The sequence below is a fragment of the Misgurnus anguillicaudatus genome, chromosome 11 (assembly GCF_027580225.2).
Source record: "Misgurnus anguillicaudatus chromosome 11, ASM2758022v2, whole genome shotgun sequence".
In the NCBI taxonomy this organism is placed as follows: domain Eukaryota; kingdom Metazoa; phylum Chordata; class Actinopteri; order Cypriniformes; family Cobitidae; genus Misgurnus; species Misgurnus anguillicaudatus.
In genome coordinates, this window is record NC_073347.2 from 14,401,141 (window position 1) to 14,416,799 (window position 15,659).

Here is a 15,659-nt window from a genome sequence, read left to right on the forward strand (position 1 = left end):
GTGACTGACAAGTAAATTGACCAGATACAATTAGTTTGACTAGACTATGAGAGAGAGAGAGAGAGAGAGAGAGAGAGAGAGAGAGAGAGAGAGAGAGAGATGTCATTACGAACACTTGAATCACAAATCCTATTAATAGACTCATATGATGCTATTTACAGACTTGTAGTAATGAAATCATAAGCCAAGCTTATCCTTACCACATTTTTTCCAAATAGGCTGCCCTTCGCCACATAAATTGAATTGATTTCTGTGTGCAAAATATGCAGGGCTTGCATGATTTCATAATCCCCGTATATTTGTAGCAAAAAGTAACATATCTCAACGTTATGAAGTGACGTAATGACGCGACATGAACATCATTGAAAAGCTGTAAAAGCTGCAAACAGTTTTTGCAAGTTCCTGCAGTTTTTGCAAGTTCCTGCTATTTCATTGCATAATAAATAAATATCCCACAAATTCCATCACATTTATTAAGAAAACGTGCCGCAAGATCAAGGATTTTTCCTCGCAACAATCACAAAAAACTGCATTTTTCTATAAGGACTGTCTAATGGTTGCTACCTGTTACATACTTTCAGTGAGCCTGTGAAGAGATTAGTGAGAGACGACTCTATTGGACAGGCAAATCAATTGTTGGCTAATCTGAGATCATCTGTATTGGCTGATAATAATGCTCTATAGACAGCCTTTCAATAGATATAAAGACTTTCTGCTTTTTAATCTTAAATGAATTTTAAGGAAACGTTGAGTAAATTGTTCACATAATTGTCCATGTAGCTCAAAAGGTAAAACACCTTACACCACCAGACTACATAAACTTGATAATTGGTTATAAGGAAGACAGGAACATTACATTACATTAAATGTCATGCGATATCATAAATCTCACCTAATTCAATGTAACACTTATCACAAAAGAGGCTATAGTCTCTCATGATATGGTTCCTTATTACTGTCTCCAGAGTGTCTGTTACATTCATGAATCATGATTGGCTGCACATGACTATTTGGCGTCTGCCATTTGGAGCCTGGTTCACCCTAAATGACCCAGTCCCTCCAATGCAAAACAGTGTCTTTGCCAGACTTTGGCCGGGAGTGTTTTTAAGCATCCCATGATGCAGCAGCATGACCCAGTCAATCATACTTCAGTCCAAACATTTTGCTTTGATATTACGAGTGTCCAAAAATAGCATTCTCGTGTAGATTCAGACTTAAGTATTTTTAAATCCCGTATTAAGATATTATTTTTAATTGACTTTTTATATACTTTTGTGTGTTTTACTGATGTTATCCTACACATTGATTTTTTTGTATAGCACTTTGAAAGTGACTTACAGAAGTAGTATTATTATATCCCAGTGATGTTGATCTCATCAGGATTAAGCTACTTTATAGCAGTTTAACTCTTTAATTACATGCAAACCAAAGCCTAGTAGTCTACTAGCTGTCAAGGGTTTAACAGACAAAAACAACACTTTGTAACGAAGGACTCACACAAAGTTCAACGAGTCATTCTTGCCCATGTCAATGACTATAGCTCACTATTATTGACAATGTCTGACTGCACTGCAAACAGTTCAGCTCGTAAGATGCTGATCATTTAACAACTTTGAGATATCGTGTCAAATCGTGATCGTTACGGTGTCTGTGATAACATCACAGGGAAAAGTTCTGAAAGTGCACACTTGTATCAATATCACAACCATCAGATGCCAGTCTCACCTGAATCGGCCGCCGCAGTGCTGGCACTGGTCCCCGACCCATCCCGGCTCGCATACACATACGCCGCCGTCTGCGCTACACTGCCCGTTTAGGCAGGGTTTATCGCACTCCTTCGCTTCGGTGGCCGCGGGCAGACGCACCAGTCCGCTGAAGGCTGTGATGAGGAGAAGAGATCGCAGTACGGTCCTGTGAAGGCCTACGTGAGATAGGCCGGGTATCAGACACCAGCCCCGGCCGAGGGCCCTCCGAACCTCCGCGGCCATTCGCGCAAAAATGGCTGACAGTCGGTGGCGAAGCCGCTGCTGGTCCGGGCGAGCACAAATTAGCGGAGGATGAACAGTGGCGGTATCTTCGAAGCTGTCAAGCACCTGTGGTTATTCGGAAATGATTTTATGTTATCTTTTGTCGCCGTTTACATCGTAGCGATGCTTATCGCTGCGGTACTGAGACGCATATTGACACCCGGAAGTGACGCGCTAGCAGAGAGCTGCGGAAGTGCGCACTGATTAGGACTGTTTGCACTTCACGCTGCGCAAGTATTTCGGCATATGACGTCACAGTTTCGCGAGAGCAACTCAAAAGAACAGTCCTTTGCGAATGGCTCTCGCGGTACTTTGATATCATACTAATACCGTACTCCGATCGGTATTTGCAATTTAGAATAATTGAGTGTATAAATTATTTTGAGACGTTATTAATAATACAAATCTAACAGAAATAAAAACATTGAATAAAAGACCCATACAAAACAAAATAAATTAATTCTCGAACAGATTCATAGTTGTAATCTGATACGTTATAACATAGAAATGTAAACCTCTTTAATCCTTAAATGTTCCTATTATATAAAATAAAAATTGTATGTATGGTTCCTATCTTGTTTTTTATGCATTGTGGTAAGACCTTCAGTCTATAAAGTAGCTCAACAGCGTTCCCCTGTGGAATTTGATAGTATTCAACATCAAATGTGTAATATAACATATCTAAATAGGTAATCAACCTTTTCCAAAATGTTGTTAACATTTAGATTTTTGATGTATGTTTATTTTGTATTCATGTTTTTGCTTTCATTTCATTATACATATTTTTGCAGTGTGGCTTATTTAAATACACATATTAGGTAGTGGCCTAAATAAGGTAATTTAAATAAATATGTAATAATTGTAAAGCGTAAAAATAATAAAAATGTCATGAATGTCTAAAAAGACATTACAGACCATCAAATTTTAGTATTTAGCTATTACAATATGCTTGTTTGAGTGTGAAAAGTTAACACTTTCAGTCACCCTTACTCAATAGTTCAGTTTTTGTTATGAGTATTATTAAAAATTAAATTATTTAATTTTGCCAAACTTAAAAAAAATAACACTGTAGTTTTCCATTATATTACAATTTAGACAGAAATTTAAAATAATGAAAATACAAGGAAATAAAAAAACACAAAACACCCTTACAAACATCATAGATTGTTTATTAAATTCTGACTTGTAAGAAGTCACAATATTTCAACGCACTTCACTGGAAGAAGTGCATTAATATACCTTATTTATAACTCAACCAATCCAACGGATTGATTTTTGCAGCGAACATAAATAAAAACAAATAAACATATTTACATAGACCGCTGGAGACATAGTTGGACTAAAGGAACATGAATCTGTCATTTCAACATTCACAGGGAAATCAAAACAGACAGTAAACAATGAAAGTGTTTGAATTGTGTCGCACACAAAACTAACTCAACCCCACATTAACGGTAATGACTCAAGCTGGAAATGATCAAAAACAGCAGTCCATAAAATTAATTTAAAGAGATGTCATTTGAAACAGAACTGAGGATCATTAGACAGAAAAAGATCTGTTGGAAGGGCTTTGCCCTGTAACCATAAATTGCCAGTGTGATCTGTACAAACAGGATTATCAGTACTTTATCATCATCACTTGGTCAGGTTCACAGCTACAGGTTCAAAAAGTAAAGGGCTCACAAAGCGGTCCTCGGTGTGGATTACAGGTCACAGCGTCCTTCTCAGGTTCTGTGATTGTGATTAAGGGTCAGAGGTCAATCTTATGTCCGTTCTGCAGCATAATGGCCTGTTTAGGAAACACGCCAGTATTCACATACATACAAAAGCTGCTCCTGAAGGTGCAAAGTCACCCAGTGCTCTTCAAACATGTCTGTAGGTTAGCACAGATGAGACAGTAGAGATCTACCATCTTCATTCTCAATCTTTGACAGTAATTCATAGGAAAAAAGGTCCGTTCAAGTTGAAAAACGTGTAAAAAGCAGTTACTATACAGAAAATTCAATCATATACAAAAAGAAATTGGCCCTTCTAATCAAAATCGATAAGAAAATCATACAATCAGTCATCACCTGATATGTTACAATTAAGGGTGTATGCTGAATATTTGGTAGAAGTGATTCATCTGGCTGTATTCTATAATATCATGTGACTACTTAAAGCACTTCTTATTCAGACTGTACAATGTATTTTTCGAAAACTATTAAGAGATATTGTAAACTACTTTTGGGTGCTATTGAGTGAAATATTTTACAAAATGTTTTGTTAAAGTCGTCCTTATCCATCCACTTATTCTGCCAGCGCAGAAGCTTCATACTGACCGTATTCAAAAATGTCTCATTCATGTATCCAGCTTAAAGGCAGTTTGATTATTTCCATTTGCATTCATCTTTCGCCACTAAAACAGTTTACCCGTAAACAGCGAGTGGCTGTAATGCCTCCTAACTTGTGCATTCAATCTTGAATGAGCACCTTTAAAGCGCACAAAGTCTCTTTCTTGCTTGCCTTGTATTTAGGCCTATTTACATTACAGAAGAAAATAACTCGTACAATTTCTCTTCGGACAGGAAAGCGCCATTTGCACTTCCTGTTTAAGACATGCAAAGTAAACAGCATCCAAAGGCAGATCATTCATCAGCATTCATTAGCACTGGAAAAACAGCAACTGTGTGTGTGCGCGTGTGTGCAAAAATGGTTCTTCTGGTAACAGAGTAAGGAATCGTGGGATTGGTCAACGATGAATCAGGGGCTGTTAAAAATTTAAGTAAGCTGCTAAGGGGGAAAGAAAACACCTTTAGCAAAACAGCCACGATAGGCCAGTTAAGAATGAAATGCAGTGGGCAGTACCTTACATTTTTTCACGGTGTTAAATGCATGTGCTTGAGCAGTTTTAGAAGATAATGGAATGACCTGGGAGTTCAGAAGCTTCAGGTATAAAAGTAGCCTGTTAGTAAAATGAAGTGTGTGCTGAGAGGTGGTGACAGGTTGTGTTTGTCTTCCCGCAGTCGAGGCACAGTACACGTGTCTCTGTGTGCGAGTCCTAGTTTGATGAGGATATCTGTCGCGTTGGTCGTCCGGCAGAAGATGCGCTGTACGTTCGGGTACGTTGTCGGATTCTGCAGGGTACCTCCAGATCTTGGAACAAAGGGGCTTCTGTGATGTCTGATGCATCGGGACGTTCTGAGGGTACTCGGGAAAGCATACAGCGCACCATCTGAGCCTGCAACACAAACGGATACAATGGCATCAGTGTTAGAAATAGTACACAATACAGTATCACAAAGTGACTAAATGACACGTTACAGTATATAAGTCAATACGCGATGAAGACTTAAAGGGTAAGACTCGTCCAAACATAGATCACGCTGTATACTCAAAGTCAACATGAAATGAAAATTCACGGTGTTTCCCTAATGCATTTTCCTGCTCTTGAATGACTTATTGGTGAACATTGTCTTTACATTCTTCTAGTCTTATTTTATAATATATATGTAATAATGTCTCTTTCACTGACGTATTACTAAAATAATACTTTAGTGTGAGAATTTTATCAGAATTTTATATTAGTATTACTTTAGTATTATTTTAGCAAATTTTGCCATCTCCACTGTAGTATAATTTAATTAATTCCTGTTGAATAAAGTCAAGTCCTGGAAAATTCATAGAAAGTCACGTTTAACTGGAAATACACACAATATCACAATGGGTTGTAAATAGCATTGCCTTTAAAGCCCTCATGAAATTAAAATGTAACTTTTTTCCTTTCAGTATAAATATGTTAGGCTTAAAGGATTAGTAAATTTTCTTTAAAAAATCCAGATAATTTTCTCACCACCATGTCATCCAAAATGCCGATATCTCTCCCTGCTCAGCCGAGAAGAAACTATGTTTTTTGAGGAAAACATTCCAGGATTTTTCTCATTCTAGCGGACTTCAACGGACCTCAACACCCAACAGTTCTAATGCAGTTTAAAATTGCAGTTTCAAAGGACTCTAAACCAGTGATTCTCAAACTTTTTCAGCGTGCGGCCCCCTTTGTGTACAGTGCATTTCTTCGCAGCCCCCCAAAGAAAATTTATGATAAATTTGTTCTAAAATGTAACATTTTAATTAAACAAAACATAATTACACAGAATTCATAATAAATTTATGCATTTTATAAAATGTCATAAAACTGGGCCCCCCCTGGCACCATCTCGCAGCCCCCAGTTTGAAAACCACTGCTCTAAACGATCCCAAACGAGGCATAAGGGTCTTACTGTATCTAGCAAAACATTTGTCAACTGAATAAAATAAAAAATATGCACTTTTAAACCACAACTTCTCGTCTTCCTCCGGCTGTGTGACAAGCCAGCGATACCTCACGTAATTGCGTATTGACATTGAAAGGTCACGGTTTACATATGTAAAACGCACATTTGCGGACCATTTTAAACAATAAACTGACACAATAAAACAACGTCGGAACGGACCTCTTTCCGTTTCGATTCGTCATCCGTGACCTCTTAACGTGTTGACGTATTATGTGAGGTCGCGCTGGCTTAAAATGACGATTGTGCCAAAAAATGACAATTGTTGTTTCGCTAGATAAGACCCTTATGCCTCGTTTGAGATCGTTTAGAGTCCTCTGAAACTGCAATTTTAAACTGCATTAAAAACATAAGTGTTGGGGTCCATTAAAGTCCTTTAAAATAAGAAAAATTCTGGAATGTTTTCCTCAAATAACATAATTTCTTCTCTACTGAACAAAGAAAGACATCAACATTTTGGATGACATGGTGGTGAGTAAATTATCTGGATTTTTTTTTTAAGAAAATGGACTAATCCTTTTAGAATAAAAAAGGGATGGTCCAAAACACTGACAAAATTCTCATACAGATGATATATATTTATTTATATATATTCATAACTATTTTATAACCCTACACTTCAGCTTCTCATCAAATATTCTGGCCAATCAAATGCTCTTTAAATGCTAAAATGTCCCACCATATACGTTTTATTACAGTAAGTCTTTGCAGGACTGTGCCATAAATGAAACACATGCTACACATTTCAAGGTACTTCAGTGGGCCTTTAATACCACACTGTAAAAAAAGATTTGTTGGTTCAACATAAAAAATTAAGTCACCTGTTTAAACTATTTAAATAAAATTTTGCTTTAAGTTAAACCAATTTTTTTTACACTGCATGTTTGCATTTCATTCTTTAAAAAAAGATATGACTCCACACTGACTTGCACATGCGCCAATAATTTTAATTTAAATGTTTTATAAATTTGTTGTCTTTGCACGGTGTGTATTTGCTTTTATGATGTATTAAAGGTCATGTTCTTCCTGATCCCATTTTTCAAACTTTAGTTGGTGTGTAATGTTGCTGTTAGAGCATTAATAATACCTGCAAAATAATAAAGCTCAAAGTTCATTGGCAGGCAATATATTTTCTTTAACAGAATTCCCCTTTCAAAGCCTACAGCGAACGGCCGGTTTGGACTACAGTCCACTATACTTCCCGGTTTAATGACGTCAATAAAACTCCACCCACAGGAATACGTCAGTCAACCGCTTTGGCTCAAACGGATCTGCTAAGCTAAGCTGCTGTCGAATCACAACACACTAAACAAACTACACAATCAGAACTTGTTACGTATTTCTAAAGGAGGGACTTTATAGAACAAGGAAGACATCAGACCGTTTTAGGACAGTGAAAACAGCGCTATAAAAATAAGTAAGTTGTGTGAAATATACCACTTTTTTTACACGTGAAACATGAACACATGTTATATTGTGCACTGTAAACACAAAGCTTCAAAAACACAGGAAGAACGGGAACTTTATGTAGAATTTTGTCATTCTGACATTGCACCTATAGAGGGCACTGGAAGTGTTGCTCTTTTTTTGAATTTCCCAATTGTACCGACTCCTACTACCGCCTTCATTGTGAAATACCCAACAGTATAGGCACACAAACACAAACATACTTACTTCATGGGGATTGGCTCTACAGAAAGCCATAGGAAACTGCAAGGCTCTGACTTCTGTGAGAGTCTAGGGAAAAAAAATGAGATGTTGTTCAATCAGTGCAATATAAAACCAGATACACGTCAAAGCTAAATACAAATATGTTTTTTATGCATGCATGTGATCGATCTTACTCTGACTCTCTCCATCTGTGTGCGAAACGGACAGAGGAGCTCAAAAAGGATCAGGCCGAGAGAATAAATGTCCACTTTGTGAGAGTAAGAATTCCCAGACAGCTACAGTGGTAGAAAGAAGTAGGAAAGATGTTAACAAAGGTAGATTTTTATATTTTCTGAAACCTAAATGGTGCTTGTCTGGTGCATTGGTTGTTTATAGTTAAAGCTGACCTGCTCAGGGCTCATGTAGAGTTTGGTGCCCACTTGGCCGGTGTGACGGGCGTAGACTGGCATCGGCGTAAGGGCACTCAAATCCTCATCATCTTCCTCCTGATCCATGGCAGTGACCAGCCCGAAGTCTCCCACCTTCACCACGTCATCCATCGTGAAGAAGATATTAGAAGGCTGGGCGAGAAACAGAAAGCATAATTATGCTTTTTTTAAAAACTCACTACAATCAGATATCAATTCATGTTCAGTATCCACATATTCCACCTTAAGATCTCTGTGCATAAGTCCCTTGCTGTGCAAGAAATCCACAGCCTCTGCAATCTGCAGGAAGATGTCCAGACACTGCGTGTGCTCCCTGAGCTCGGGCAGACACCTCTGTGCCATCCAGTCCTTCAGGTTCTCCTTCCTGCACAGCTGCATCTGGATGTACAGATAGACTTTAGGTGTGAGCGGGGGCCGTGTGGCAGCGCCAGGGGTGCCAAGAGCCAGGTTTAGAGAGGTGGGCCGTGGAGGCGAGGAAGAGGGTGGTCCTGTTGTTGTACTACACCGGGGTTTGGAGCTAGATCGTGAGGGGCACGCAGGCGGCACAGGTGTACTGCTGCTGAGGTCGCTGTCATTATCCTGGTGTTCACAGCCTGAGTCCTCAAAGACGATATCAAAGGAGGAAGACGTGCAGTCGCCATGAACAACCGTGCGGGGAGGGCAAAGCTCGAAGGAGTGGGGGGAATCGGAGACTTCCAGGACAGCATCTGGATCGGCCTGGCTGTCTCGCTCCGACATCATACTGTCTGGCAACAGACCCTCCACGCACACCTGATCCCCCACGCACACACTCGTATCCCCACCAGCTGCACACATGCATGAGGAGTCTATTGGAGATGGGGTGGACACAGGAACTTTGACTGAGAATGCTTCCATGTGATCAGGAGAGCTTAGCAACCATTCAGCGGTACTAAATAAAAAAATTAAACAGAAATTAGAACTGTGGGAATCATGTATTTATTACAAGTCACCACGTTGACACAAAAGATCATTGTTTGCACCTGGCATCTTTGAGCCAGCGTTTATCCATGTCTTCCTGCCAGCCCTGGGGCGGGCTCTCCTGCCAAGCGTTAAAGTAACGGATGATGCCTGGGTGTTCCAGCTTAGCGAGTGCCTTCACTTCTCTCATGACCTTCTCACGAGCCAACTCCCTACAATTACAAACACAAACATTTAGATACTTGTGTCTGCACCGACGGGCTCTGGCAAGAGGCGTATCTGGCATCACACCACACGGCTTACTGAGTTTGGATGGTGTTTTGATTGGACGGTTACCTGTTGGGTAGGCGGATCCTCTTGATGGCATAATTGCAGTCGTCCACTTTGTTCCGTGCTTCAAACACAACACCGAATCCACCGCGACCCAAACACTGAACCGGCTCGAAGTCTGTCAGGTACCTGATAACACAAACAAGCACATCACAGTTATAAGGATTCCTTTGATCTTAAGTTTTTAATGAATTATAAAAACTCTCGCAGCAGTGGGTTGATAAGCAGACAGATTCGCTCAAAGATACAAGAAATTTTACTTGAATACAAAAACAACAAATATGCTCAACAACAAAAGCATTTGCGTGTCTGTAACTAGTCATTTAACTCAGAGTATTGAAATGTCACACAGCATTGAGTACGATCACAATGCCATCTGTGCATTCCACAGTAAGCAACTGCAAGAGTGTAATGCAATCCCGCAAATCTGTTTTAAGAAATGTTTAGGCGTTGCAATTTTTAAAGATGGTCTCAAATGTCTTTTCACTGCAACTATAAAGTATTCAAGACAAAACATTTTCAAAACACGTCATTATTTAGGTGAAGTGTATAATGCTTGTTTAAGCAGCGCTGACAAGATAACAACACTCACTTAAACAACTGACTAAACCAGTAAAACTTGACATCCGCTGTTTTGGTGGATATTTATATATAGGCATAAGCTAACAATGAAAAATACTTCTACAGCATTTATTAATCTTATTTCAAGTTCATTTCAGTATTTACAAATAATTTAAAATCTAAATTTGTATCTGTTAACATTAGTTAAAGTCGCTATGAAACAAAAGCAGTGAGTGTCTTATTTTCCACGTGGTGACGTATATCCGAGTGAAACAGTTTCTGAAAAATGAAAAAAAAAGGTATGGCTGAACTTAAATTCATCCATTGAGCACTGATTGGATCTTTAAAATTGGGTCATGTTGCTATTTGCCACGATCTTTTTCCCGGACCCGACTCACTTGCCATACCATATGACCGGAAGTGAAGAGAGATCGTTTCAAGGAGGGGAGGAGATTTGCATTTTTGATTACAGATTATAAGGGCACATTATTTTTTTTTAAATAATGAAGCACACATACAAGTAATTTGTAAAAAAAAATCACAATATTCCAAAACAAATTACAGTTTTTCATTTTAATTTCATTGCGAATTTAATGTACAATGAACTAACAAACAAACAACTGTCTTGGAACTAGCTAACATTAACAAAGATTAATAAATGCTGAAAAACTATATTGTTACTTAATGCTAATTAGTTAGTTCAGCAATGCATTAGCTAATATTTACCAAATATTCTCTTTTGTAAAATAATTATGTCAATTTCACTCGCTCCAACTCAACATGCTAGTCAATTTAGGGCCGTCACAATGATTAAATAATCGTCTCATCGCGATTGTTTGACCTCATTGTGATGATTTCAGATCACCACAATGATTGCATTTCCCTCTAAAAAACACAAGGGGGAGCTGCAGCGTCTGTATAAACGAGATAGTATCTAATGGTGCTCCTTGACTGTCAGTGTAACGTGATACATTGCAAAGCCAATTAATAGAGTGAAAATATTTAAAGAAATGCTGCAAAACTTTGATAAGCAGTATGAACTGCCAAGTAATATATACATTTCCAAAACAGCAATTCCAAATTAAGGGCAGTGAAAGATGCTATTCTTAAGGATCTGTAAGGAATTTATTTTTTGCAGCCACTACAGACAAGTGGTACAGTACTAATGTGAGTATTTGCTACTATTTAAGGCCTGTTCTGGTACATTCAGTTTATTTTAATTGCATTTTTATTTTCAGTTATTGTTCAGACACTTTATTTTGTTTATTTCTTATGAAGAATTTTCAGTTTTTTAAAGATCTATTCATTAAATAATTACTTTTAAATATGTGTTATGTGTATTAATATTTACTGTCAGGTGAAAATTATTTTATGAACAAACAACCAAAAAAGTATGAGAATTAAACATCAAAGCCCTAAAACAGGGAATTAATTTTCATAATTTATTAGACAATTAACCGTCAGCCAAATTTGATAATCGTGACAGCCCTAGGTCAACTAGGGATGTAAGTCGTTGGTGGTCTCACGATTCGATTCCGTTCAATGTGTCAACTATATCAATCCGATATCACAACAATCCTCAATTTTTTATATATTACTGCACAGGCAAGTCTGTCTCCCTAACACTTTTCTGTGGCTGCTCTTTGTCTTTCCTTCTAATCAAAGCCCCACATTAAAACTCTGCTTCAGCGGTGCACTTTATTGATATGGTGCGAGGGGGAAAGACGAGGGAGAGAGATGCGCACAAGCTGGTTTTTTAATAATCGATTATTAGTTTTTTATGCATCGATGCAGTAATTGTTCACATTAGCATCGCGATGTATTGAAAAAAACATTATATTCAACAGCCCTATTGTCAAAGTAACAGCTAAATCAAAAGGAATGATGGATGTAGGGGGTATGTGGGGCTAAGACTGTTGTGTGTGTGTATATATACATGGGGGCCCCCAAGGAAAATAGGTTGGGAACCTATATAATACAATATAATAATAATTCCTTATTGAAGCTCAGTTCATGCTCGATTACCTGGAGACATATTCACTAGGTCGCGTCTCAGTGATGACAACTTCTTTAGGCTCTGTGACGTCAACTTCAAACTTGCTGTCGGTCTGACACTGTGTCTCAGACTCCTTCCGTTGCTGCACAGAAGAATGAAAGACAGTGAGTGATGTTATTTCAGCATAACCAACCTTACGGTAACGTTCACACAAGGTTATAATAAACATAAAAGATCATTATTTGAATAAATCAATACTTCTGACTATGCTTGTTTGTGTACAGGTTTAAGACCATTTGTTTACCCGTATGTATGCTGTGGGTGGATGGAAGAACTTGCGGACGATGTAGGTGGTGGCAGCGATGCAGAAGATGATGGTACCCAGAATCTCTTTCCACCACGGCAGGAGCAACACGGGGTCTTTTCTTCTCACCTGTGACCCATTTCCATCTTTCTTCAGCAAAACACTTACTGCAGTTTCATCACGACGATTGCGGTAACGGGGACTATATGGAAAGTAGTATCCATTATCTATGATAGGAAGTAGAGAAAGGGACTAGTGTGAATTTGGAATCAGATCAAATGCTGAAATAAATTGGACTACATTGGGTTGTTGCACAAAGCTGGTGTCAGTGGTTATGAAGGTAAGTTTGGGTTTAGTTTAAGCAAACTCTGGTTATTCAGTTTAAAGAGGGTTCATCATCATGGTAACTAACTTACAGTATGCTACACAGTTAACCTGCTTCTGAGCAGATTTTATTCTGGGTAAGAGATCGTAAACCCAAACTGGACCAATCGGCTACGAGCATAGTAATGTAAATCTGACACGACACAGTTTAAAATAAAGTATTTTATAATTATAATCACTTTTAATTTTATCTTTGACTCTTCAATATCTTTGACTTGTTATTAGTCCTGTACTGTATGGTCCTTGTATTATAATTTTTTACAAATCTTTGTTTTAATATTATTGAACGTTTTATATGAATTACATGTAGGGATGCATAATGATTAATCGTGATTAATCTATAGCAGAATAAAAGTTTTTGTTTACATCATATATGTGTGTGAACTGTGTTAATAACTTTGTATAGATAAATACACACACATGCATGTATATATTTAAGAAATGATAACGTGTGTAGTACATTTGTATATGTATGTATCATTTATATTATATATAAACACTTAATATATAAAAATAAAAACTTAACGGAAGACCTGGTGTGATTTTCAAAGCCCACGTGGCAAGTAGGCATTTTTGACAATACCAAATAATAACTTTTCTGACCCCGACATGCGCAGTGGGAACCGCCTGTGACGTGAACTGTGAAGGGGTCTATATAAATGCAAATATTTCTTAAATATATACATGAATGTGTATGTATTTATATACACATAATATTTACACACAGTACACACCCATATGTTATGTAAACACAAACTTTTATTTTGGATGCGACTGATCGCGATTAATCTTTTGACAGCCCTAATCGCGATTAATCGTTATGCATCCCTAATTATATAATATATGCTGGGTATGAGTTTTCAGTCAGTTTTATCCTCATTTTCAGACTATAAAAATGTACTGTAATACCTTAATCAACTTAATTAAAGTGTCCATAAACTCAGAGTTTAAAGCTGAGATGAGAGACAGAGTTAACTACCGATAACTAGTGTCATGAGACAGATTACCCTGTTTTGTCAACTTACTAAGTTTGTTTAACTTGCTTTGTGCAACAGGCCAACTATGGTTGATTAAACCCAATCCATCACTACCCAGCCAATGACATAACTTTCTCTAGGTATTATAGACCTCTGTGCATTTGCATTATTCACCACTAAGTACTGCTGTGCTTACCATATGGGTACTGAAGAATAGATAGAGCTCCATTACTGTACTCCTCATGAGAGAATTTATCATTGTTCAGACACTTATCAAACTCTTCAGAGCCCACCAGGACTGGGGTACGGGAGGGGGAGTCTAAGAGGAAACAAAAAAAAAAAGATTTTATACAATACCAAACGGGTTTAAATACACACGTAACATTTATGATAAATAGTGTACTTACGAATGAGGGGTTTCCATTTGACAGTAGGTGGTGGTTTCATATCAGTGTTGCTGCCCCGGCCATGTAAAGCTTTGGGGTTTGATGGAAACTTCTCAGAGATCCTGACAGACGACTGAAGGTATAACTGACCCTGAAACATCCCTTTTACAGAGAAAGAAAACACATTTTAGATAAACGACTTCCATGTAACCCATCTCGCTATCTTTGCCCCACATATTCATTCATGCAAAACAGAAATGTTAATCTTTTGAAAATCAGAGTGTAATGATCCCATTCCGAAATTATTCTTGACGCATCTAATTTTCTTCAGCAACCGCAAAGGGGTGAATTTAGCAAATTAAGGCGGCTCATTGCCAAAGTCTTTAAAAAGATTCTTCATGAAAACCATATATAACATGTCAGCTCTGACAGAAAAACAAAAAGGAGAAAAAAACATGGAAGCGTGTTCTGTATAATATACCCACATCAAAAAGAAATTGCACAATCATCTTTTTGTAGATATGTCCAAAATTTCAATGTGTTAATAAATCGATTTCCTGCTCCCCTAAAGTAAAAACACTTTTAAGTGCATGTTACCCAGATAAACGCTGGACTCTGTGGCCCCGCGTGCCTCTTCCATGATGTCATCATCTTCCTGAGCCTCAGTTTCAGACTGGGAAGTATAGGTGGTGTCATCAAACAGGCTGATGGGCGTCACTTTGCCCCCTCCAACCAACCATGCAGAGGCAATGGGTGTGCAAAACTTTACAGAAAAAAAAGAGGATCAGTAATGCATCTAATAATCCAAGATCTGAGTTAGCATCATAATAAATTGTGTTACCTGATGTTCCCAGATCAGTTGTCCATCTGATTTGGTGCTGAAGGCCATGACTTTCCAATCTGGCACAGAGACTTTGATGACCAGGTCTAAACCTTCTACCTGAGCGTGCGAGTTTGGCTGTGTATTAGCATGATTTTTGGTTTGTGCATCGGTGTCCTCTTGGATCACCCGCTGTGCTTCATGTCGGACCTCACGCCATGTCTCCCCGTTAGACGCCTCCCCCTCTAGGAAGTTGAGGTTGGATTGAATCTCAGGGACAAATTTCAGCTCAAAGTTTCCCACACTGAAGTTCCATCTAACAGATAGAGAAAAAGAAAACATGTGGCATCTTTCCAAAGCTGGGCACCTTTCAGAATTAAGTCGGATACTGACACTATTTCTGCTCTAGCATCATTTTTTTATACGGTGCAGCCAAGCTGTAAATGTTGATAAAACCTAACATACCCTGCATCTAATTTATCACCATTTCAGATTTAAGATCAAACACAAGGTCATATGAAGAGCT

At 38.2% G+C, this 15,659-nt stretch overlaps 2 protein-coding genes across 3 annotated transcripts in view; both read right to left on the reverse strand.

Annotated features, from left to right (window-relative positions):
• Positions 1–2,194, reverse strand: part of atrn (attractin) — an 86,962-nt gene extending 84,768 nt beyond the window's left edge. For both annotated transcript variants that reach the window (XM_073873093.1, XM_073873094.1), the window contains exon 1: positions 1,726–2,194. In XM_073873093.1, the coding sequence (XP_073729194.1) occupies positions 1,726–1,988 (263 nt within the window). In that variant the 5' untranslated portion in view covers positions 1,989–2,194. The remainder of the gene's footprint in view (positions 1–1,725) is intronic.
• A 981-nt stretch (positions 2,195–3,175) lies between these two features.
• eif2ak3 (eukaryotic translation initiation factor 2-alpha kinase 3) overlaps positions 3,176–15,659 on the reverse strand; it is a 38,770-nt gene continuing 26,286 nt past the window's right edge. The window contains exons 5-17 of the mRNA XM_055170065.2: positions 15,155–15,449; positions 14,911–15,076; positions 14,335–14,475; positions 14,124–14,246; positions 12,567–12,793; positions 12,292–12,404; positions 9,712–9,834; positions 9,438–9,587; positions 8,659–9,346; positions 8,395–8,568; positions 8,182–8,283; positions 8,012–8,074; positions 3,176–5,247 (exon numbers count right to left, since the gene is read on the reverse strand). Of these exons, the coding sequence (XP_055026040.2) occupies positions 5,068–5,247; positions 8,012–8,074; positions 8,182–8,283; positions 8,395–8,568; positions 8,659–9,346; positions 9,438–9,587; positions 9,712–9,834; positions 12,292–12,404; positions 12,567–12,793; positions 14,124–14,246; positions 14,335–14,475; positions 14,911–15,076; positions 15,155–15,449 (2,545 nt within the window). The 3' untranslated portion in view covers positions 3,176–5,067. The remainder of the gene's footprint in view (positions 5,248–8,011; positions 8,075–8,181; positions 8,284–8,394; positions 8,569–8,658; positions 9,347–9,437; positions 9,588–9,711; positions 9,835–12,291; positions 12,405–12,566; positions 12,794–14,123; positions 14,247–14,334; positions 14,476–14,910; positions 15,077–15,154; positions 15,450–15,659) is intronic.